The sequence below is a fragment of the Zonotrichia leucophrys genome, chromosome 12 (assembly GCF_028769735.1).
Source record: "Zonotrichia leucophrys gambelii isolate GWCS_2022_RI chromosome 12, RI_Zleu_2.0, whole genome shotgun sequence".
In the NCBI taxonomy this organism is placed as follows: domain Eukaryota; kingdom Metazoa; phylum Chordata; class Aves; order Passeriformes; family Passerellidae; genus Zonotrichia; species Zonotrichia leucophrys.
In genome coordinates, this window is record NC_088182.1 from 1,824,717 (window position 1) to 1,851,026 (window position 26,310).

Below are 26,310 nucleotides of genomic sequence, written 5' to 3' on the forward strand. Positions count from 1 at the left end.
CTGGTTTTTGCTATGATTTGAACTCCTTTTTGAACTTCTCTGTGAACTTTCCCTCGACCCTTTACTCAGCACAAACGTCCCCTCGGCTTCTCCCAAGTAAGCAAAATCCTGCTGGGTTCCTGCTGCAGCAGCATTGCTTTGTTTACCTCCAGAAGAGAATTAAAAGCATTTTCCCAGTAAAGAACAAATATTTACAGTGCAGAGAGCGCCGTGCCCGTGTTTGCACTGCGCAGTAACGCTGGCAATGTATCCCTTAAATATTTCTCTAATCCCATGGATGATTTTTCATCTTGCTGGGCTCAGTCAATGAGCACACAGCAAGCTCCTGCTTAAACAAAGGGAGTTTTCCCTCCTGAAGGAGCTCTGAGCACACGACCCACAGCCCTTAATGGGCACATTCCCTGTATCCCATACAGGGACCAGCAGTTTGCCTGGAAAAACTCATTTTCCCCCCAAAGCCCCCCTGCAGCTCCCACCTCCTCTCCTACAGCTGCTCCAGCCTCCAATTCACAAAAGCAGAACCTCTTTAGAACCAAAATAAATACTAATCTTAAATTCAATGTACCCTGACAGCAAATAAGTTTGCTGTGCTTACTTCAGCATGAATAAAAAGCCCGCAAGGAGACTCCTACATAAGAGTATATTTACAAGTTCCATTACCCACTGGAGAGATTGATGTAATAAACCCATAATAAAAAGCCTCGTGTTATGGATTTCTCTAATGTTTCTTATCAAACAGCCTGTACTATCTGGGCTTGTGTATTCAATTTAAAATAGGTTTGCAATAAGTGCCTGAGAGCTGGAGGTCATTTTCCCCGAGTTTTCTGACACGCTGGGACGTGCAGTGTCTTTTCCTGCCCTGGGAAGCTAAAAGCAGTTTGGAGCTCGGTGCAGAGCAGTTTACAAAGCAGGCAGAGGATGAATCTGAGGGAAAAAGATTGGGAATGCATTACCTGAACATCTATTCCCACCTCAAACCACTGAGAGCTCCTCGGGGCACGGGGCACAGCACAGTTTATTCTTCTGACTCAACAGAAGAGCGCAGTTGTTCCTCAGGAGATAAAAACCATGCACAGAAATTGTTTTGTCACCAATTGTCAGCTCATTTGTGTTTCATCCTGGCTGGCAGCAACACAGCCCAGGTGTTCTCCGGGACCTGCACGGGATCTGCTGCAGTCACTTCAGCTTTTAGGTAAAAATAGCCCAAAATTGGGACAACAGCTGCAGTGGTTGCAGGTAGAAGCAATAGCTTCCTATTTATTTCACCTATTTATTTCTTCCCTGGCACCGGATTTAGCTAATAACCATTAGTTGCTAATTAGGATTCAAAGCAATTTTCCTTAGGACCTATTTCAAATCATTGCAACACAATTACGCAATGCATTTTCCTCGTTTATTAAATCTCTTAAAGACGTTGCTGTTTTAATTTTCAGTTCTTAACCTCTCACTCTGCAGTGTCCTCTGCTCACTTCTGAAGCAGCTCCATGGACCTACATGAGAACATCCATTTTCAGCCCATCTCCCTTTCCCTGGCACCGTTTTTGCTAAAGCCTCCTGAATTTATCATTGAGTCCCTGTAAAATCCAGCCTCAGAATCAGGGATGGATGGGAGATTGGGAAGGAATTCCTGGCTGTGAGACTGGGGAGGGGATGGGATGGAATTCCTAGAGCAGAGTTCCAGAATAAAGCAGGGATTTATTCAAAGGATCTCCTCCATGGATCCACCTTGGGCAGCACCAGAGCCCAGCCAGGGCTGCACCCAAGATGAACCAAAATGGCCCCAAAATGCACGGCCGGGCACGGGCTCTGTCCCTGGGATCAGTTCTGCTCCATTTGCACCTTGCAGTTCATTGTCCCATCCCAGCTTTAGCCCAGGCAGTCCCACCCTGCTTGTTTTTCTCTCTCCAGCCCACGGGGTTTGTGCTCCTGGGCTGAGATTTGGATCATTTGTCCTTGGTGCCCAGCTGGAGCAGGAATTGTTTTGTCTCCCTGCTCTGTGCACAGAGCTCAGCATCCCATAATATGAATCCAGACCCACACACTAAAGCAGCACAGAATGTGAAAAATATAAAATCTAAACCCAAGGCCCACCCAAACTACTCTGTGATTAAAAGATGCTTGAAAAGTCTAAATTCACACTGCATTCCCCCTGACCAGCTTAAAGAGACCTTTTATGTTTTTACAGCACAAGTCATGTGGGTTGGGTTTTTTTATGGCCTTTTTCCATGTTGTTTAACAGCTTTTTAAAGGAAGATGATGCCCAGAACCAAATTTTAATGGAAGACCTTGAACAAATAACAGCAGAAGAAAATTTGAATGCTTGATAATTTAAGTGTTATTTTTTTACTACCAATGTGAATCCAACCCTAGCAAATTAAAACAGGAAGAATTAATTGGATATGCAAATAAGATTATTCACTATATAAATCTAATTACATACCAATTTGCTTTAACAGCATGAAAAAGACAAAAAAGCCTCTTTGTAAATTGTTTTCAAAACCACCTGTAGCACAACAAAGGGGCAGGGCTGGATCTGGTTTCAGCACTAATCAAACGAGGTGTTTTGAAGATCTCATCAAGATCCCTTTGCCACGGGCACCCAGCTCTGTTCCCTGATTTCCCAAGTTTCATTAGTAATTTTCAAACACTGCCTCTGTTTTTATGCCAGGAACAAACAAAACAGGCTGGGTTTTGGGAATATGAGGTGATTCTGGTCACAAATCCTGAGTTATTTCCCTGCCTGAGCCCAGAGAAGCAGGGATGTGCTGGGGCACACTGGGAGCTGCTGCCTGCACATCCTGAGCCCCTTAGAAAACAAAAAAGGGACAAAGGAATAATTAACAGCAGCCAAGAGTGGATGAGGGAGATCTCTCCAGGGGGAAAAAGCCTGTTAATCTGGGAGCCTTTTGTGTCCAAGCAGCAAATTACACTGATGGCCAATTTATTTCTTTGAGCAGCTCCTTGTCAGGAGGAGTAAAAATTACAAACAAGATCACTGGGATTGATTAAGATACAGAATAGCTGAGACCATAATTAGTGTCCGTGTGCCATCCCTGATAAAGGGTCCCAATCACTCATTTTCTCTGACTGTACACTGAATTTTGTCATCTAAATCTGGTTCCTGGGTTCACACTGGGAATCTAAAACAACCCAGAGCAAAAAGCATAAAAATATGTTGCAAAGAAAAGGAATGTAATGGTTACACTTGTACAGCAAGCAACTATTGAGGTCACCTTCTGGAAAGCAAGGTGTTGTTATTATAGAAAATTAAATCCAACTTACATGAAAAAAAAACCTGCAAAACATTGAGGAGTTGTTAAAAAATTAAATGTGCACTGGAGGCAGACATTTGGTGAACACAGAGGAGGATTTTGGTCTCTTAAACTCTGTGTATAGAGGCGTTTTGCACCTTTACTGCCTATTTTAAATTATATTAATAAAGAAAGAGGTGCATTGCCCTTGCACTTTATACATTGAAATATATACTGAAAAGAAATGCAGAATTTTGCCCACAGAGGAGGGGGTTTTGTCACTTAAACTCTGTACATGGGATTTGCTTGCAGCCTTTATTGTATATTTTAGATTGCATTAATAATGGAGGATAGCTCGAGATGAGAATTCCACATCTCCAGAGCCACTGGTGACACATTTACAAGGTTTAGCAAAGCTGCTTTTCCTTTAAGGCTGCCAATACATTTGTGCACTCGCACTGATCCATTTTTCTTTTTATTTTAAATGCTCTGTGGGCAGCTGCACAGTGACTCCTGAATTTACATGAGACCTGAAGTCTTCAGGAAAAACTTAAAGAGTTTTTAAACTCCTGCTTGCTCAAAAAACAATGATTGGGAGGGACAAATACATCAGTGAGGGTTTGGGTTTTTTTGTGTCCTACAGCACCACTGAGCAACTGGTGGAAAATTTGGTGTTGTTTCCTCTAAATTTCTCAAAATTTTGCCGCTTTTCCTCTGCCAGGGCAGCTCCCATGTACAAACCAATGCATGGAAAGAGTTTTTCTAGCTGGAATTTATCCTTCTGTCAACCCTCACCTCGCTGACTGCGACTGACACGTTTTATCAGCTGACGCACCTTAAAAATGAGCTTTAAAAAACACACCAAAAGCTGTTATGACATCTCCTAAATGCCAAACCCTTTTGCTAACTGCTGCTTTTTCATGCATCCCCTAAATACTTTCAACAGACAGCAGCAAAACACCAGAGATTGCCTGCACTTCAAAATAAGAAGGGGCGGTGAAGTTTTCTCGGTAATTGGATGGCACATTAGAGAAAGTCACAACAACAGAGGCGTTTGGAGGTTCTGGAAGAGCACAGCACCTTGCAGGAGGCGTGAGTGGCAGCGCTGACTCCGAGGTGTGGGAGCTCGCACACATCCATCCTGCTCGGCCCTGACAGCCACAATTCGCTGCACGCCCCGCAAAAACCCACGCCACAGGCACATTTCACACCTGAGCTTCAAACCATCAGTGTGCAGGAGCAAGCTGAAACTGTGGAAGGTTCTTGAAAAGTTGGAGTTGATATTGCTCCAAAAAAAACCCCACAAAAAAAACCACCAAAAAAAAAAAACCATACAACCACCCTCCCCGAAAACAACAACAAAAAACCACAAAAAAACCCCAAAACAACAACAACAACAAAAAAAAACCCAAGCAAAAAAAAAAAACCCGACCAAAAAAACCCAAAAAGCCCAAACAAAACACACAAAAAACCCCCCTACAAAAACAACAATAACAAAAAACAAACCAACCAACCCCCCAAAAACCCAAAACCAGACAACTCCCCCCTAAAAAAAACCCCAACAAACCAAAAAACAACAACAACAAAAAAATAAAGGAGGAAAGGAGGAACACAGCATTCAGACCACTATTGCAGTGACATGGTGGTTCCAGGAACATTCTTATTATTCCAGGAATAACTCCCAGTATTCCCAAGGTGAAGGTGGAGATTTCTCCTGCTCAAGCCCCAGGTCAGATTCCCATCTCCTGTGCTTTTATTCAGGTTTGTTGGGCAGTTCCTGACCTTCCCAAAGCGCTGAACAACCTCTGCCCATGGGGAATGTGTGCCCAGGGACGGGAATTGCGTGGTGAGAATGATGCCTCAGGTTTTAGTTTTTGTATTTTTCAGGTTCTGTGCTGCTTTAGAGTGCGAGTCTGGCATTTATATTATAGGATGGTGAGCTCTGCACAGAGCAGGGAGACAAAACAATTCCTGCTCCAGCTGGGCACCAAGGACAAATTCCTGGAGTGGTTGAAGCTGCACTTTCCCCCTGCCCTGCCCTTCTGGTCGGCATTGCAGCATTCCCAGCAGCAGCTCCTGTCCCCAGCGCCCTGATGCAAGCCAGGCCCGCTCTTACAGCTCCTCTCCTGCTCCTTCCCAAGGGCACAGCCCCAGCAATTCCCCATCCCACAGCAGCAGCCCCAGGGGAAGGTGTTTGCAAACAAACAAACATCCCCCAGAGCTGCTCCTCCTCGTCCCTGCACCTCCTCCTGCGCCCTGTTTGGGATAAATGCAGCTCTGGGTGTGCAGCCATCACCCAGGGCCCTGCTGCAATTAGCACCCAGGGGCTGAGAACCAATTATGAGATTATTTAATGAGTCACGAGCAGCAGTGGTGAAATAGAGAGACAACAGTGAGACAGAGGAAAGCAGAAGCAGGGCAGGGGAAGGTGGGAATCCCAGTAAGGAAAAACTCATGGATCCAGCTCCTTTAAATGGCTGATTTAAATGGAGATTTTTGACAGGAATCAATAAAAATGCTTTAAAACAATAAATATGCTCTAAAATGCTGCCCCTGGATCCCTGGCAGTGCCCAGGCCCAGGCTGGACATTGGGCCTTGGAGCACCTGGGACAGTGGGAGGTGTCCCTGCCATGGCAGGGGTGGCACTGGGTGATTTTTAAAGTCCCTTCCAATCCAAACCATGATCACCATCATTGTGATCATGATTTTGGAGCTGCACTGGTGCAGGACTGGAATAATTTCTCAGGCAGCCCAGGGGATGCAGGATCCTGCAAGGAAAGGCTCCACCAGGCCGCAGGGGCTATGAGGGACCATCCATGAGCTGCTTTCCAGACAGAGCACCTTCCCACAGCAAACCTGCCCAAAGCTGAGCCCCCCACCCCAATACTGACCCCACAGCACTGCTGACCCCACCCCAAAGCTGACCCCCCACCCCACAGGACAATCTCAGCACCCACTGCAGGAGCGGCTGCAGCTTTGATGAACCAAAACCATCCCAAAGCCACTTCCCAGTGCTGGGAGCTCGTGAGACAGGCGGATTAAATGAGCAATAAAATGCAACTTAATGGGGTCGATGTTAAATTAGTTTCAATTATCAAACCCCATTTTAACGAAATGAATGCCTGGCTCCCTTCCAGAGCTCACATAATTTACATGGGAAAGCACTGGGTTCTCTCTCCTCCCACTGACTGATGGCATCTCTCCCTCGCCTTTCATTAGGGGATAAATTCCATATTCCATCCTAATACACCAACAAATCCCCAAAAACAGAAAAGAGAGCATTCAAGTTTGCTCAGGAATGCAGCAGAGGTCAATAAATGTAACTGTGACACTTAATAAAACAAAGTCAGAATGAATAAATCCTGGGAAATTCTATGCAGATTACTTAGCAATGAGTTGTTTGGAGAGTGGTATTCTATAACAAGTGGGAAAACACTCAGGGAAGCTCTGCTTCCCATTATCCCTATTTCACAAATAAAAACTATTATTATATTCAGAATTTTGTCAGGGGTCTATTTTGCAGATTCCAAATACAGGAAATGGAAATGAACACAAAAAACACCCCCTAAATAATCAGGAAAAAACCCCACCCAAAGTATTAAGGACAAAACAGAATGTACAAATTAAAAAGGTACAAATTAAGAAGGTGCAAATTAAAAAGGCACAAAATAAGAAGCTACAAATTATTGGGATAGGAGGAATTTCAGCCACATCTGAGTTCATGCTCTTCCCAACATGCACTGGACAAACTCAAAATTTTCCCACACAAACTGCTAATTTTCTTTTCAGCTGTGCCAGACAGGCACAGGAATCTTTATAAATGACAACATCCCTTAAAACAGATGCAATCTTCAGCCATTTCAACTCAGAAAATTAGAATTAAGACACATCAAGCTATTAAGATAGCTGTATTTTTCATACTTTCCCCGACACCTGGAAAGTTTAATGAAGTTTAAAGTCACCAGCTTCAGCTGGAGATGCTGACTGCTGGCTGGCTAATTAGTTACCTGTCTCATTCATTAGCAGCTTCTCCAGTAGTTGATTATAAATGGTTGTAATGCTTGCCTTGCTTCACAGAGTAATTAATATGATACAGACTATTTAACAATGGTGCCTTAGCTTGATTTATGAAGCAGAATATGTGTATTTTACTGCAAAATAAAAAACCCAAACACACCAGGAAAACCAGGCTGAAGCACTGAAGGGACAACAGGAAAATTTTGCTTTTTCATTGCAACACACAGGAAATCTTTGCTAAAACTTGCAATAATGAGTCAGTGCAGCCTGGCTGCAGCGTATTCTTAATTTCAGAGCACAGCATTTGACAAAAGCTTCAATAAAGCAGCATCAAACACTGCCCAGCTGAACTGCAGCACCCTGAGCTCTGCTCAGTACAGGAACTTACCAGGAGCAGCCACTGATTTACCATGGACTGACTTTGAACATGAAGTGCAAAAATTCAGCAGCATCTGCTCTGTTTAATGGCCCCAACCCTGCAAAAACTGCAGCCCTTGGACAAGCAAGGAGGGGACAGGAACTTCTGAGAGATGGGATAAAATGTAATTATTAACATAATTATATTATAATAAAAATATAGTATTTATATATAATATTAATATATAATATAATCAATTTATATATAATTCTATATAAAATAATGTTGCTATACAATAATATTATAATAAATAATATGGTGTTCTATATAATATAACATTTGTATATATTATTTATATATAATGTTTGTATATAAATTATGTTTATATATAATAAGAGTATAATAAATTAGTGTTTATATGGTGTTTACCAAACCAAGAGCTCCAGGACAAATTAATCTCTTAAAGCTCCTGTATTTATGTGGTGCTTGCAGCTGGAAGGGGCTGGTCAGGATTCAGGGCAGGATCTGCCATGGGTCATGAAAAATTTTATGGTGCACCACTTGTTTTTTTACTTTATATTATTATTTATTGGTATTATTATAAAGTAAATAATAGTATTATTTACTTTATATTATTATTTACCATGTTAATTATTATAATAATTTATAATTATATTTTACCCTACCCTCTGGGGTTGTGAGGAGCTTCACTTCTCTCCCAGGCAGGAAGGAAATCTCCAGCCAGGCAGGTTCTGGACTAGCTAAGCCAGGCTTTGCCCAGCACCCAGCAGGATTCCCCCTGCACCTCATCCCTCCCCTCTTGTTCTTTCTCCATGACCACTCAAGCTTTACAAAATTAAACCCCTTTCCAATAATATTTAGATTGTCTAAGAATCACACAGTATTTTACCTATAAAACACCCCACTAATCACCTCCAATTTTGCCATAAAACCCGTTTTTAGTGGCAATAAATAATCAGTTTGGGTCCATATCCTCCCTAATTTGATGGATGCGTGGTAAAGTAGGTATTTCTGTAAGTCCCTAAATGAGATTTAATTTCAATACCTACACACTAATTCAAATGCAAAGGAGCTAAATTGAAAAGGGGCATCACATAAAACACACAGGGGATCAATACACAGCCAGAGAGTTGGAACATCTGCTTAGAAAAATGCCTGTCTACTCCCTGGTTTATTTAAAGTGCACCATCTCACCTTCTTAACTTTTGAGAAAGAGGCAATTAAATTTGCCCAGATGGACCTGAGAGTTAAACAGAGAAAAACATCATATAGCTAATCATCTGTATATAAAAATGAGGAGATGGCATTGATATGGCCTCTGGTTTCCTAATTTGGGAAATGATGGCCTGAATCAATCAGGTCACATCCAGCAAGGGCTTTGCTGTGGCAGATCAGGGAGGGAAATGGGTACAGACTTCTCGTGAGGCTGACTCAAATCCTCTGCAGTCACAGACAAACTTGCCACATAATCCCTAAACAAGCATAAATTACATTTTCGCAGCTCTCCTTTCCACCTCTGTACAGCTGAGAGCTGCTGTAGAGCCACACCTGGGCAGCTGAAATTCTTCTGGCTTTGCTGCCCTGTGCAGGCTGCCCTAGAGCAGAGGATGGATGGAGTTCCAGAATAAAGCAGGGATTTATTCCAAGCATCTCCTCCATGGATCCACCTTGGGCAGCACCAGAGCCCAGCCAGGGCTGCACCCAAGATGAACCAAAATGGTCCCAAAATGAACCCAAGATGAACCAAAATGGCCCCAAAATGCACGGCCGGGCACGGGCTCTGTCCCTGGGATCAGTTCTGCTCCATTTGCACCTTGCAGTTCATTGTCCCATCCCAGCTTTAGCCCAGGCAGTCCCACCCTGCTTGTTTTTCTCTCTCCAGCCCACGGGGTTTGTGCTCCTGGGCTGAGATTGGGATCATTTGTCCTTGGTGCCCAGCTGGAGCAGGAATTGTTTTGTCTCCCTGCTCTGTGCACAGAGCTCACCATGCCCTGATGTGAATCCCAGACCCACACACCAAAGCAGCACAGAATCTGAAAATATAAAAACTAAAACCTGAGGCATCAGCTTCATTTTAAAGGATTTTTTGTCCAGCTGAGGTTGAACCATTCTCATCCCAGTCAGGAATGGTGGATCCAGGACCTGCTCAACCCAAACCTGCCTGCAAGATGATGCTGCTGGGGAGCCACACTTCTCTGAGGGATTTCCAAATACAGGAGTTGGAAATGAACATGAAAAGCCCCTAAATAATAATAAAACCCCCACTTATAGCATTAAGGCAAGGCAGATCTGATTTGCAAACCCTTCTCCAGTGGTGCCCAGGCCTGGGTGGTGTTTGAGGAGTACCAGGAGTCACTCCCTGCCTCCTCTGCTGTGCAAACATTAATGAAGCAGCTGGCTCCAGAAATGCAAAGTGCTGCAGAACTGACCAAAATATTAATTAATTAATTATGGGGCCGCAGCAGATGAATCATTTCCCAGCTTCCTGCTCACATCAAAGTGCAGAGGGAGCTGCACAGCACGAGGAAAAGAAAAAAAACCACAGTGAACAAATTGAACTGCGGCCTCGTTTAGAGGAGACCATAATTTAATATGTACAACAGGGCTCCCAGCTTTAATTATTTATATTCAGACACGAAATTAGCTGAATTTCTCTGGTATGAAACCTGCAGCTGCTTGGAGAGCAGCATGAATTCAAATCTTCATGTCTCTGAATTTCGAGGTTTGATTTTTAACAGAGCTGGGTGCCCAATTTCATTGGAATGTATTGATATAAATTATGGGGGGTTTTGCCTCACAGTGGAAAACACTTGACTTTATATTGCATTTTTTCCCTCCCCTGAGTTGCACAGCTGTGCTCAAAACACTCTGCTCTGAACCACTGCTGGGGTATTGCTGTGCTGGGTCAGCATGAGATCAAAGGACAGAGAATGCCTGGACAGGCATTTCTGAGAATGTTTTCCTGTTAAAAATGTTTTGGGGGGAAAACCCAAAACCACCACTAAAAAAAAAAACCAACAAAAAACCAGCAACAAAAAAAGAAACAACCATACCAACCAACCAACCAACAAAAACCACAAACAAACAAATAACCAAACGAAAAAACCCAAAGTGAAACAAAACAAAAAACCAAACCAAAACCAAACAACAAAACCAAACCAAACCAAGCTCCAGGACAAATTAATCTCTTAAAGCTCCTGTATTTATGTGGTGCTTGCAGCTGGAAGGGGCTGGTCAGGACTCAGGGCAGGATCTGCCATGGGTCAGTGGGTGTTGAACAATTTTTTGTGCATCACTTGTTTTTTTCTTTATATTATTATTTATTATTATTAAGTAAACATTATCATTATCATCATTATTATTATCATTATTATTATTACCATTATTATTATTTTGTTCCTATTGCAACCTAAGTTTTAATTTTGATTCTCCTCCCCACTGCATGGCGTGGAGGGAGGTGAGTGTAAGCTGGGTGAGGCTTAGCTGGGTTTAACCCAGAGCACAGTCAGAAGGGGAATGGTTAAATCCCACAATAAAATATGCATCTGCACACTCAGACATTAATGTGTCTGTGCCACTGCAGCTCATTAACATGCAAATACGACTTCAGCACAGAAACTCTCTGCTGCAGGAGGTTAATGAGGCAGAGGATGGCACAGAAGTCACAGAAACACAGAAAATTCCCTTTCAGACTCGTCCGGAGCATTGCAGGCACACAATGTCACATCTCCCTTGCTCACCCATGCAATGCCTTTTGTTTCCACTCAAGTTTCAGCTTTCATATTTCCCAGGCTCTGCACTGCATTGGTGTGTGACTCTGAACTCCAGATAAAGTGTCAGCAGTTCTCTCACAGCTCAGTCCCACAGAACAATCCTTGTCCAGCCCAGAACCAAGGACAACAAAGTGGGAGGGTGGGATTCCATCACCTGGAGCTGGAATTGGACAATGAACCCCAACATGGAAATTGTTAACCGTGCGCTTCTGGCAGATAGCCAAGCACCCCAGCACTGGATTTATTCCTTTTATCCCTTAATAAACCTTTAAATATTTTGAAGAGTAAGCTTTGTTTCTGACAGATCCAGCAAGGCCCAAGGAGCTGGTGGCAGGGCTGGAGCCCCAGAGAAGCTCTGGGGATGCTGCTCTTGGGGATGGTGGCACCACTCAGCTCCACAGGGCTTTGCTGGGGCAACACCCTGTTATAGATACAGATTATAATATTGGCTTTTTGCAAATATTAAAACGGATTCTATATGTGTGGTGGTAAAGTAACTTTGTTATAAAAGTATGGGGTTTATTTCTGTTAATTAAGCTCAGTGCAATAGCTGATATCAGTGTGCTTGTGTTAAACTGCCTGCTGGGATGGGATAACACCCAGTGCACACAGGATGAGCACACCTGGACAGATGTGCCAACATCAGCACTCACTGACTGAAGGCAGTATGGCCAGGCCCAAACTAAAGGTGGTGATAAAAAAGGACTAAAACCACAACCAAGGAATCTTGATTCTCTAAAAAGGTGGAACTGAGGAGCAGCCATGCTAAACAGCTCTTGGAACATGGAAACTAGTTTGGGAAAAGTTTCTTATGCATAAGGGGCTATGAATATGCAATAGGCTGATGTAATTAAAAGATATTTAAGGCGTATCCCCAAAGATAACAGGGTGCTCTTGGCTGACCCAATAACCTTTGCTCCATGGTCCTTGTCTCCCATTATTAAACTTTTTGTCCTTTATTGAACTTTTCACATTTTCACAGGAGTGTGAATGTGTTTTTCACAGCCCCGAAACCTCACCTTTCACCAGCCCTGCTGCTCTCTGAGCTGAGAGCAATGACCAGGATGACACCTGGGCTGTGCCTGACTCTGAACTAAACCCAAGAATTCCATTTCCAGGTTTAAGAATTGAGCTTAACTTTCCCAGTCATTTAAGGGTCCTCAAGGCACTGTGGAGGGTTGGTAGAAAACTTCCTCCAGGCTGTTTTTTTCTACTGTTTTATAACTCAGTTATTAATATTATTTTTTTCACAAGGGTGGAAAATGGTTTGCTCAACATGAAAACACAAATCTCCCCCTTAACTTCAGAATATTTAACAGCCACCTGTGCCTGTGTTCATAACACCAGAGCACGACACAAAACACTCCCACGGCTCTGGGAAGCCATCCAAGAGCATCCCTTGAGAAGAGCCCAAATGAGGGAGCCCTGCTCATGGCAACACCACAATTCCCACAGCACCAGCACTTCCCTGCCTCCAGCCAGCTCAGACAACGCTGCAGGCAGCCACAGAAAATTCCAGATTTAAATCCTGCCCAAAGAAGCACATCCTGCAGCAAAATGAAACCATCTCCTCACTCAGCACCTCTTCTAGAACTCACACAAAACTTCTGGCACTCCTCTCCCCACACATCTCTTAAATCTTGAGCAGGACGGAGAATCTGAGGCTGGGGAAATTCAGGGGAAATGCTGCTGCAGAATAATGGGGGTAAGCCAGTTCTGGAGAGATGTATTTTCATTAAACACTGATCTTTTGATAAAGGCAACCCCCCCAAACACATCCCCCTCAAACTTTATTTTGCCGCCACTAAGCAGTTTGCAATAGGTATTTCAAGCGGAGAAATTACAGTGAAAATATTTTCCATGCTTTTGTTTTCCCACTCTTTCATTTATTTGCTTGAAATAAAGGCTCGTCCTCGCTGTGCTCCCCCAGCCCAGCTTCCCTGGGGTTGCAATTCCCAAAACACGTGGGGGCTCTGCATTGCAGAACCTCTCTGCATCCAATTTTCTGCCAGCTCAGAAACTGTCAAAGCACATTTAGAAAGACTTGGAACCAAATTTCAAAAATAGGTACCCCTAAGTACCGGAAGAAAAGTGCCTTTGTGTTCAGTAGAGCTAAGCAGGAAAAAATGAACACTGCTCTAAGTACTTTGTTATTATCTAAAATGCTGGAAAAGTAACCTGACAGTGAGCACAAAGAAAAGGGGAGAAATCAAGCTAATAAATAAAGCAGTGAAACAGTGTGAGCGAGCAGCAGGTAAATTAGAGCAATCCAGGCTAACACCAGGGTGACACAAACATTAATTAAAGGCTGACACCCTCCCTCAGAACCAAACACATGTGAGAGAATCATCATGGCACTGTAAGGAGGAATTAATAAGGGTATGGCAGAGAGAGGAAGGCTCAGGACAGTCCTGGTGTGCTCCAGGACAGGTGATCCTACAACAACCAGTGACCAGGCAGGGCTTTGGAACCAGCTTTGCTGAGCCTCTGCAAACCCAAAACCTTCTCCAGAGCTGGTTCAGCTCCTGGAAAAAGGCACATCCCTCAAAAATCTCTGGGAATTTCTCCAGGAATGCTCTGAACGGTGACGCTTGGGCTGAAAAGGTTAAACAAGGGCACTTGCAGGAGATGGTTGTAGGGCTGGAATATGTTATTCTAATTATTTGTTAAATGGAGCGAGGGCTCAGCTGTAACACAACACCACTTTAATGGGATTTAAAGCTCCACTCCACCAAGGTTTAATTGAGCAGGGAAAGCTTAACACAGAGTGAGGGAAAACAACTTCCACCAGCAGCAGCTTTGAAGAGGAAAGGGGCAGAGCAGACCCATGAGAAATTGTGCTTGGGCTGGGAGACATGGCCCAAGAGGAAAATGAATTTCACCTTGATGAGTTCAGTAACAAAGGCCACAAACAGGGATTAATTTGGGTGTTTAATGTCTGGCACATGAGCCATGGGGCACTCTGGCACTGGAGGGAGAAGCAGGGGTGTTTGAGCTCCAATGCCCAATGAATTTGGGCATTTCATCCCTGGCACATCAGAAGGGAAAGCAGAGGTGTTTGAGCTCCAATGCCCAATGAATTTGGGCATTTCATCCCTGGCACATCAGAAGGGAAAGCAGAGGTGTTTGGGCTCCAAGGTGTGACGGGGACACCTCACCTGCCAGGCACAGCATGACCGAGTGCAGCACCAGCAGCTCCCATAGCAACCTCATCTTCAGCTCCAGGGGCAGGGACAGCCCAGGAACCTCAGAGCAGAGCAGGGATCCTTGGCAACCTCAGGCCAGCTTCAGTCTGTAAAACAAAACACATTGCAAGGACATTCAGGGGTGCTCCTGCTGACAGCTGGTTCTTCCTTCCCAGGACAGACGGATCTAGGATCAACAAAGAAGCTTTGGTAAATGTTGTATTGCACTAAGACACGAATCTTACAGGTAAATGTTGACTTTCACATTTACCTGTAAGATTACACAATCATTTACACAATCATTCCCAGCAGTGATGTGTGACCAGTTCAGGTGTCTGGGTGGCAGGTGAGGATTGGGAGCTGTAACCTGGAGCTGTGAAATTTCTGCTGTCTCTTACCCTCAGGAGAGTCACTCCCTGCCTCTCTGGGGTGTAATTAGTGAACTCTGTAGATCAAGATGAAAATTGGAGTAATTTTCTACTCTGTAACTTTTCTGTGCAAACATCATCCAGCAACACTTTGCAGGAAAGCTTCCCACACTGCTCAAGGAAAGGGACATTTCCCATTCCACCTCCATCCTCACTGCTCTAAAACTCTGTTTAAAAATCCACCTTAAAACATCTCCAGGTAAAAATCGATCTTCCCCTCACCCTCTATTACAACCTGTAAATAATTAGAATTTGAGAGCAATTTGAGACTTTCTCAGCTGATCACTGCAAACTTCCACCATCCCCCTCTGAGCAACCCAAGAGGGAAAAAACGCCTTCATTTATGAAAGGAACCACTCCAGAGCAGGCATTTAAATATTAAAAATAAATAAATCAGGCCAGACACACATTCTTATAATTTATTCATCTCAGTGCAGACTGGAAGTTCAGGGGCCTTCGTGCTTACAAGACAAACTGCATGAGTAATAACAAGAGAGGGCTCTGCCTGCTTTTGTGAGCTAAAACTGGGAGAATTCTTTTAATAAAGTCAGGTTCAATGCACTGGGAAGGCTGAGAATCTTTAGCCTCTGATCTGAAGACGCAGCTTTGAAGCAGGGAGAGATTAATTGCAGAAATTCATCTGTTCTCACACAGACTGATGGGGCGTGCTGGGGGCAGCACGAGTGGCCAATCAATGAATACTAAACTATTTAAGGCAGTGATTAGAGTATTAATTATTAATTTTGGAAGGAAAATGTCTGTATTGATTGACATGGTGAAGCAGTTACACTGATTATAGTAAACTCCAGAATTTTTTTTTTTTTACCCTAAAGTCTTGACCTGTGGAAAAATATTAATTTTCCTCCAAGAACCAAATTCTCTTGATTATAACAGCAGATGCAAAAGAGATTTCTACCAATTTTACACCAATTTAAGTGAAATTTGAGATAAATCCTGGATTTCAGCAGCTGCTGAAATTCTTCCCTGTTCTCTTTTTCCCATGAATCATTCCCATCAATAAACCTCTACAAAGTTTCTCTTCCTTACCCTGCCTGGAGATGCTTTACAATTATTCTCCTCTCTCTCTGCAATGAGCAGAGCAATCACTCACAGCATTTGATACCTCATTAAAAACACAAGGGGTTGATAAGCTTTTATCAATTTAACCTACTGCCAGGAGCCCGTGGGGAGCGCCCACAAAAAAAATTCCCTACTTTTCCATAAATTAAAAAAAAATTCCTGGATAGTCTTGAATTTATTACCCCTCCTCAGCTCTTGCCACAGCTGCCCCGACCCAGCATCCATTTGGGGAAAGTTCTGGCTACTGGGAGGGTTTGCAAACTCATTTTTTGTGGCATTCACATTTTCAGAAAAAATCCCTTTGCCCAGGATTTTTCTTCTGGGAAGATGAGAGGCCTCAGAAAATGAAAACAATTCTTATCTCATTTGCTTCTCCTGTGTTTTGCTCAAGTAAAATGTGTTTAAAAATTCTTTACCCAAAAGTAAAGAATTAAACAAAAGTAATTGTTTAATTATTTTCCAGCGTAAGTTATTTTAACTCATTGGCCAATTGAGGCCAAGCTGTATCTAGACTCTAAAAAAAAATTCACAAATTTTTCATTATTATCTTTTTAGCATTCTGTAAATATATTTTCTGTAGTCTTTAATACAATATAGTATAATAAAGCAATAAATTAGCCTTCTAAAAACATAGACTCAACTACATCATTTCTGCCTTCGTCAGGGCTCCCTGCAAATACAATAATTTTATTTCTTTTTCTACTCAGGAAATAATGCTTCTCTCAGCATTTCAAACACTGGTACCAAGCATTTCAAAGTTACTAACTTTGAATTAATTTCTAGCTTGCAAAGATATTAAAAGTATCAGGCTCTGTCCTTCCTCCCATCGAGTTTTGACACAATCACTGGATCTCAATTTCAGCCAAAAAGAAAAGTTATGGTAAAAATACAGAATTGGGAATTGGGAATACAGAATTGTGGAATGGTTTGGTTGGAAGGGACCTTAAATCCCACCCGGTGCCGTGGACAGGGACACCTCCCACTGTCCCAGGATGTGGAATGTCCCCCCCAGTGTCCAGCCTGGTCTTGGACAGTTCCAGGGATCCAGGGGCAGCCCCAGCTGCTCTGGGCAATAAATACATTTTAAGTCCCATGAAAAATCTGAAAGTTTTCCATTATTATGTTCAGTAATTCAGCAGCTGCCCCAGAGAACAAGCAGAGGGTCGTGCCCGTGCTCCAAAGCAAAGTTTGCGCTCCTGATGCCTGCACAGGGCAATGCAGGACAGAAAGCTCCCCCAAAGAGAAACGGTGCCTGTCTGGGCACAAACAGCCCTGAAGAGTAAATGAGATGATTACCACTGCAAATATTTTCCTAGGGTTAAATGATGGTGGCTCTCAAGGCAGGGCTGCAATTCCATTTCTCGTGCTAGTTCCCTATTTCACATGTGAATGAGTCCAATTCTCAGAATGTTTCCCTGTAAATATTTCTGCTGCTCACATCAGCAGGGCCTTTGTTCAGAGCTCTGCAAGAACTGTTCAAACACATTGACTTTTTATGGCAGCAGCTTTAGGAAAAGCAACATTTGTGCACAAGCAAAAGGTGGATAATTGAAAAGATCCTTCCCATTCCTAAATGTTTCCTGACTACCAAATCCCAGGGGAGCTTGTGCTGCTGCTGAAGGCCTGAAAACTCACAAAGTTTAATATTTCATTTCCAGAAGCAAGCAGAGGCAGTTCCAGGAGTACACAAGTTATTTTTTCGAGATGAAAATGAGATTGCTGAGCTTCAGTCTGGAAGTGCAGCCCATTAGAAACCCCAGTGCCACCACACGTGTGCAGATGTCTTTTTAACTTCACTTCTGGCAAGGCAGCCATTGCAAATTCTTTTGAAAGGCACCTTTGCTCCTAATTGGATTCTGCCAAAGAAACTTGACTCTAAGAGCTCTGACTGCAGGCAGGTAGGAGGGGGAAAGAGAAAGTGTGGAGTAGAAATATTTGTGGTGAATTTTTCTGCGTTTGTGGGCATGGCTGTGTGAGTAATTTTGCTTGGATGTTTCATAATTAGCAGTTCTGTAAAAGCTAAATAGAAATTAAAATCCTGAGGCTGATATTTCTATGGATGCAGTCGGAATGTGAAAAATACTTTGTAAGAAAAATTTGTACTATGTGACCTGTTCGTTTTGTGAATATTCTGAAGGAAAACCTGCAGGACACACCTAAGGTTGATGCCTTAGGATTTCAGCTTTTTTATTTTCCATCTATTTGCAATTCTGTAAATCTTCAGTGTGTAACTCCAAACCCCACACTCAGTGTGAGCTGCTGCTTTCCCATTTGGGGCAGACACAACAATTCCTCTCCAGGCCTGGAATCAAGGACACCTCACTGCCTCAGGGCCCAGAGATGGGAACAAAAGTGAGTTGGGGGAGCAAACTTGGGGTCAATGACTTCATTAGCAGGAGCTGGAATTGGCAGATTCACCCCCAATATGCAAATGGACCAGACTTATAAAAGTGCGCAAACCCTGACCCATCATCCATTTTTGGGTGTAGCCCTAAATGTACCTGAAGGCATGTTCAATAAATAGAACAGCTTTTTATTCCCTTAATTCTGCCTGGCCTCTGGTTTTAGGTAATCCCAAAAAGGCACCAGGACCCCAAAGAGCTGCAGCAGCAGGAGCATCCTCAGCCCTCAGCTCCCATTTAGCTGTGCCCACTGGTGTGCTGCAGAGTGCCAGCTCCGCTCAGCTCGCAGATAAATCACTGCTAATGAAGCGTGCTGCACAGACAGACAGCAACAGGCATCCTGTAATCACCTCGGCTCAGGGGGGGCTGGGGGGAGCACAAAACACTCAGCACTAATGGGGCACTCGTTGCACTGGAGGTGATGCAGCCCTGGGGCTGCCACAGGGGTGACCCCAGGGCAGGAGCAGGGAATTCACTGCTTCCCTCCACTCCAACGAGATGTACAAAAAGAACAATACCCAGTAAGAAAAGGAGAGTGAGGCTGTAATTGTGGGCATGCAGTTCTGATATGTGGATTTTTAGGAAAGATAAAGAAGTTCCAAAGAGGACTCCAGAAGGGCTAAAAAAGGTCAGAATTTAGGGGGTAGCATTGATTTAGCTGAAAAAGATATGTTTGAGAGTTGGCTTCATCTCTTCATAAATTTCTTTGCTAAGATTTTTGACCAGATCATGCATAACTTTCTAATGAAGGCGTGACAAAATCCAGGGATTGGCAGCTAAGGGACGTTAATTCATGCTGCCAAAAGCTCCTCGGTGGCACCCAGCTTTTGGCATGGAGCAGGCAAAGGAGGCTTTTCCCAAAATGACAGAAAATTGCCTTATCTGTGAAAGGAACTGAGCAGAGCTGTTCCAGAGGAGCAGCACCTGGGCACAGGCATGGCCCAGACCCAGCAAAACTCAGCCTTGTAACCCAGACCCAGCAAAACTCAGCCTTGTAACCCAAATCCAGCAAAACTCAGCCTTGTAACCCAGACCCAGCAAAGCTCAGCCTTGTAACCCAGACCCAGCAAAACTCAGCCTTGTAACCCAGACCCAGGAAAACTCAGCCTTGTAACCCAAATCCAGCAAAACTCAGCCTTGTAACCCAAATCCAGCAAAACTCAGCCTTGTAACCCAGACCCAGGAAAACTCAGATTTGTAACCCAGACCCAGCAAAGCTCAGCCTTGTAACCCAGCTCCAGCAAAACTCAGCCTTGTAACCCAAATCCAGCAAAACTCAGCCTTGTAACCCAAATCCAGCAAAACTCAGATTTGTAACCCAAATCTAGCAAAACTCAGCCTTGTAACCCAAATCCAGCAAAACTCAGCCTTGTAACCCAGACCCAGCTCAGAGCCCTGTGCTAAGCCAGGCCTGTGTGCCAGCAGAGCCCAGGCTCTCTCCAGCAGCTGCAATCAGTGGCCTGCAAAGCTCAGCAGCCCAAAATAGAAGGTGCCTGAAAGAAATGTCCTCAAAAGTGCAAATTTCACAGCAGTACTTCTTTGACATATTCACATTGATTTTTTTTCAGCACTCAAAGAAAAAGTTGGTTTTTTGTGATTTTTTTTTTTTTTCTGTGGCAGTTGGCTTTTTTGGTGGTTGTAAGTTCTTAGATAAACAATAACTTTCCCTTTTGTGTAAGGAAAAAACCAAAACAAAGGGGGTTTTGAAAAGAAGGCTGGGGGAGATGAAGGGCAGTGGGCACGTGGCTGTGGCAGCTCCCACTGAGCTCTCCTCACTCTCACAGCACCTCTGGCAGACCCTGGTGTGGCACAGACCTGAAATGATCCCTCCTGGAGATGGATTCACACACAATTCCCACGCTGTGCCTGATAAACAGTGACACACACAGAGCACACTGTGCCTGTAAATGGGAATCACAGAATATCCCAGGCCCCAACAACCCCACCCTGTCCCTCAGAGTGTTTCCCAAATGGCAAAATCCACTCTGGGCTTTCCCCCCTTCTGAATTCCAGGCAAAATCCAGTTCCAAAAATGACTTGTGTGAGAAAACAATGTCAGATTTCACACTGTGCTCCCTCTGGGCCCTCACTCCCATTCCCTGGATAGAGATCTCATTTCCCTGGGCCAGGGCAGCCACAGCAGCTGCACAGACAGAATTTCCCAGCCCAGCCATTTGTCCTTGTCAGGGCCTGGGTGAGCTGTGCCCCAGCCACGTCCTGGCTGTCACATCCATCCCATCCAGTGAACACAGCTCCAGCAGCACCAGCAGAGATTCCTGATGGAATCACTCAGGAAGAGCCCACTGCCCCAAATTACAGCCTCTGCAGTTTAAATACTGTTTATTCCATGGAGGTTTTTTGTAAATTCTCCCTAATTCATGCTCATCCCACATATTCCCAGTAACCCAGCAGTGGGACAGACAGGGAGGGGCTTCTGTGCTGCTGGAATTACAGAATTAAGGCTGGGGGTGTTAATTAGGGCTCCCTGTTTATTGTTCTGCCTTTCCCATGGAAATCCCTCTCAGCAGCACCATCCCTTTCTGGCTGGGTGTGGAAGCAACATTCCCAGTTTATCTTTATGCAGAACATAAAGCCACAGCTTAAAAACTGATTTATAGGGACTGGATTAAACCTTTAACATTCACAGGTGACCCTGCACCATTTAAAACTCCTTGGAAGCAACAATCCACCCTAAACACAAATATTCCCAGCTGAGCCACGAGTTCCTTGAATCAGCACAGTTTTACACAGGTTAAAAAAAAAAGTAATTAAATGTTTTTAATCACCAGGCACTAAGTGCACCATCACACCCCTCAGGAAACTCAGAATTGCCCTGGAAAACCTGGATAATGCAAGGATAAATCATGCCCAGGGAGGGAGAGGCTGGAGACAAGTCTGAATTGAGGCTGGGGGTGTTAATTAGGGCTCACTGTTCATTGTTCTGCCTTTCCCATCAAGGAGGGATTGGGAAATGCTCACCTGAGGCAGCAGCAGCTCTCAGAGAACATCCACACACAAACAGCCACAAACTCTGAGGAGCTCAATTCCAACAAGGAGCAACATTATCCTAATAAAAAGCTACAAGCAGTGAAACTTCCCAGCCTGGCATTTTCTACAAATTAGAATTTATCCTCTTTTAGAGAGACTTTCACTAAAGATTGTCTGGATCAGTTACCTCAAAAATCACCAATTTAAAGCCAATTTCCACCTTCACCAAGTGACATTTCCAGTGAAGTGTTTTGCAAGATTAAAGCAAGGGGCTATCCCATGCAGGCAAGCAATAAATTACAAACCTCAAAAGATGCTAGCTTTAGGGAGAGTAAAATAACTCAAAACAGCAAAAAATATTTGAGTTGGTATTCCCTAAGTCCAGTTCTTCTCTCCTAACTGCATCACCAGCCCATCAGCAACAGAAGTGGTCTGCAAGGACCATTATAGATCCAATTTTGCTTTTTTCTGACAGGAAAACTCTCAGTGAGAGCTCTGGATGAGAGCTCAGCCAGCCCTGCCCCTCCTGGTCACCAAGCAGGCTCTGAGCAAACTCCTTAATGCAAAAAAATAAGTGGTCAGACTGCAATATCCGACTGTAGCTGACTTTGGAGCAGAAATTTCCTACAGAAATAAAATTTCCCACAGAAATAAAATTTCCCACAGAAATAAGGGTTAATAATTGAGGGCTGCCTCAGTTTGGGAGAATGCTGCACCAGGGGAACCAGGCTGCCAGGAAAGTTCCTGTTATCCCTAAATCGCTGCTTTGAGATAAGGAATCAAGGCAGTTTCACTCTCCAAACAAACTGAGATAAGCAACATTCAAAGTTATCATTCCCTTTTGGATAGCTCCCAAAATCCAGATTATCAGACAGTGAAATCTTGTCCAGGAGACAAAAAAATGATGTGAAAATATTGAAGATATTTTTGTATCATCTCCAAAATCAGCATCTTAATGACATTTTACTTTTCATTTACAGAATAATCCCTTTGATTTCAAAGACAAAAGGAGAGTTTTCTCCTCAGGGAGGTTCCAGTGGACACACACACACAAACCTGCTGAAAAATGCTTTGCCTTCCTTCAGAGGCACAAATTGGAGCTTTCTTAGAAACATATAATGGAACTTGGAGAAGAAAAACAGCAAGGCAGTTTATTAACTTTGAGAAGCTGGTGAGAAGGCAGCTCTCTGTGTATTCCTGGGAGCTATCAAAACAATTCCCTCATCACCTATTACTGGCAGAAGGCTTCCAACCCAGATAACTGAGATGCTTGGACCTCAAATGTTTTTTAACTGTTTTGTTAAATCCAAAAATCATCTAGGGAAGGGAAAAAAAAAAAAAATAAGCCTCACCAATCATTTTGATATCCCTGTTACGTGATTATTTAGTGTTTTGTTTCCCCTTCCAAGTTTATTTTAAAGATTGCCTGGAACTGAGGGAGCTGGGGATGCTGAGCGAGGAGAGGAGCAGGGGCTGGGGAGATCCGAGAGCAGAAGAAAGGAGAAACACCTCTACACTTTGCCCGTTTTATACGGAATTAATTTTTATTAATTCCATTAATTTTAATTTTATAATGGAATTAATTTTTGTTAATTCCATCAATTTTAATTTTATATGGAATTAGGAGCTCCCAGGCTGTCCTGGAGCTGGAATGTGTTTCCCAGAGGGGCCAAGCTGGAGCTGGGGCTGCTCTGCTCCATCCTCCAGGCTGGGCAGGAGATGGTGCCAGTCCAAGCCCTGCCCAGAGGATGTTCCAGAGATTTCTGTGAGAGCACTGGCACCACACCAGGGCTGCCATGTCACAGACATTTTTTCATGAAAATCCTTTCTTAGGATTTTTTTCCTCCTGAGAAGCTGAGAAGATTCAAGAACAGCAGATTTTGGGGGTTTGGTGTGGAAAGAGAAGCAGCTCTGCTGCTCAGGCCCTGATGTGGTTTGGGTTATTCTGGGTTGGAATTCAGGGCACAAATAGGCTCCAACAGAGAACAAAGTGGTGTCCCAGCACACAGCACCTTTGTTGGCAGCTCCAAACCCCAGAAGGGCATCAGGGAACTGCCACGGGCACAGCAGAGCCTGCCTGCCTGCTGTGGGCACAGATTCTGGCCACCAAGAGCCACCTGCCCATGGGGACACTGCACCTGGGAGCTCCTTGGAGGTGCTGGGCCAGGAAATCCCTGTGAGAAATGATTTAAAAGCTGTGGCTGAATGGGAGCAGGGCAGGAGCTCGTGGCTGTCCCAGGGGAGGTGACCCATCCCCGTGCTGTGACCTGACAGCAGAGCAAAGTGACTCTGGTGCCACCTCCCTGCGATCCCTGCTGCTGCTTGGTACCCACAACACCATCCTCCCGCTCTGATTTAATTACTAAACATAAAAGGAAATAAAACTTCGGAGTGAAAACAAAGAAATTGCTCTGGGTGTAATTGATGGGAGCTGTTCTCCAGCAGAGCACCATAAAGTGCCTGTTTACAATCCCTATTAGAGGGCTGCACACACTCTGCCATTTCCCCACTCCGAACTATGCAGATTACATGAAATTACTGCCTCTTCCTGCCTCTGCCATATTTTATAGAACAGTGTGGATTTTTTTAAAGACATCCTTGCAATAAGTGCAGGAAAAATTAATAAATAATTAAATAAGGCTCCTGTGAGCTCCCTCATTGCCAGGGGCTCTCAGGCTGGGCTGTGCTGAGCAGCTGGCAGAGGCAGCCAGGGAAGGGGTGCTGCACACAGCTTTGTTTTCAATCTGGAACATCAATTACTGAAGGAACCAAGCCCCTGGCCAGACACAACAGGAGCATCTCCACAGCTGATAACGAGCCCAGCTCCATCAGGCATCTCAGGAATGGCTGCACCAGGATTTATTGGGATCACATGAAGGCCTTGCTTTGCTTGCCATGGGCAGCAGATGAAAGGAAACAAGGTGTGCAGGCATTGATTTGTGTGTGAGGGCTCCCAGAGGTGTGAGCAGCGATGTTTGCTGCTGCTGTCCCTGGCTGAGGGCTCTGCCTGTCCCTCCATCCTGCAGAGCCTGCAGTGGGGTGGGATGAGCAGAACCTGCTGCTCTGGGAAGGGGCTCTGCCTGCCCTGGGCCCTGCAGCAGCTCCAGGAGCTCCTCCAAAGGCTCAGGAGGAGAGCAAAGGAGCCAGGAGGTGAGACAGAGTAGGGATCCATCCTGAATTAGGTGAAGTGTCTAACAACGGTGAAAAGTCAAACGGCCAAAGCTGAAAGAAAAACTCGCATGCCGAGACAGCAAGGAGACGGAGAAAGAAAAACAGAAAAGACCACGAGGTCAATTTGCCCCGACCTAGAAATTCCTTTGATAAAGAAGAACTGGTGCTAAGTGTCATACGGGATGAATATGTATGAACTTATTGTGAAACTGTATGCATATGCATTTGGAAGGGGGATAAAAGGAGGTCTGAAATTTTCAGGGGTACGCATGCCTTTTGAGGAAGATTTTCTCCGTGTGCGTCCAGCGTCGTAAATAAACATACCGAGCTTTACAACTTTTATAAAGTTGTGAAGTTTCTTCTTTTCTCCGCAAAACAGAGGGACCTGAGGCTCCGCATGCACAGCAGCTCCAAAGCCACCTGTGGATTTTACAGCCTCTCCCTGCTCCAGGCCCTGCCCCGAGCAGCAGGGTCTGCTCCCACCTTGCGTGGATTGAGCCTGGATGAATAAAGAGGGGAGTTCACACCAAATCCAGCCTGTTCTCTAAAGCTGAGCAGGAATTCTTGACTCCAGGGGGGCACAGGGGGCCCAGAGAAGCTTTGGATGCTCCATCCCTGGAAATGTCCAAGGCCAAGTTGGGCTTGGAGCAACCAAGCTGGAAGGAGCTGAGCTTTAAGGTCCCTTCCAGCCCAAACCATTCTGTGATTTTGGGAATCCATCCCCGTCCAGGCTGCAGAGAGGCACAGCTGGACCCTGTAAAAACCACACATCCCAGTGCTGTGTCAAACCACCCATTTTAATACCCTTAAAATGCTAATTGCCAACATTTCAACCTCTGTCTGCCTCTTAACTTTAGGTGCCAACTTATTTCCAGCCATAGTTGGTATTTTCCATTCTTCCTTCTGCATAGATGGAGCTGTCAGCTCAAATTTAATACAGCCAATATTTGGCAAAATTTCTTTGTGATATCTGAGTGATTGTGGGACAATTTCTTAAAAAAAAAAAAAAAATTTGCAACATCTTGAATTGAAGATAAAATCAAAGTTCCAAACCAGGAAACAGAGTATGGAATTAGAGCATTAAGGCTGAGAAAAGGATGAGTAAAAAATGTCCAGATGAAGTTTGGGGTGGGAGGGAGGAGCGTGAGCAGGCACTGGAGCAAATCCACCCCAGAGCTGCCAGGAGACCCCAAAGGCACCAGGGACTGAGATTCCAGCTGGGAACAGGGGAGCAGCCCCACACCCACCACAGTCATCCCCTGCCACAGAATTAAAGGGAATTTTTGGTGGCTAGAGAAGGATTTACTGCGTGCAGTAAAACTCCAGTTGTACAACTGAAGTTACAGCAGCAGAGTGTTAATTTATCTGCTGTTCACACAGCTAAAGCAATGACTGGGAGCTAAACCAGGGAGCAGAAATCACCCAGTTTATGGCCCCTATTAGTTCCAAGGGGCTTTGGATAAGACCATACTGGAAATAACAGAAATATCACCAGATGGAAGAAAAAAAAAGTTATCAATATCTGCATCATGTAATTTATCAGTTAAATCCCATTGATTTAACTGATACCCATTGAAAAAGAGCTACACACATTATAAGCCTTCACCAACACTTAACCAGAAGCCCTTTCTAAAT

General features: G+C 44.2%; 1 protein-coding gene across 3 annotated transcripts in view; it reads right to left on the reverse strand.

Moving 5' to 3' along the window:
- The window catches only part of LOC135453067 (contactin-4), a 267,949-nt gene that overhangs the window by 113,679 nt on the left and 127,960 nt on the right, over positions 1–26,310 (reverse strand). For all 3 annotated transcript variants that reach the window (XM_064723696.1, XM_064723694.1, XM_064723695.1), the window contains exon 3: positions 14,580–14,713. In XM_064723696.1, the coding sequence (XP_064579766.1) occupies positions 14,580–14,634 (55 nt within the window). In that variant the 5' untranslated portion in view covers positions 14,635–14,713. The remainder of the gene's footprint in view (positions 1–14,579; positions 14,714–26,310) is intronic.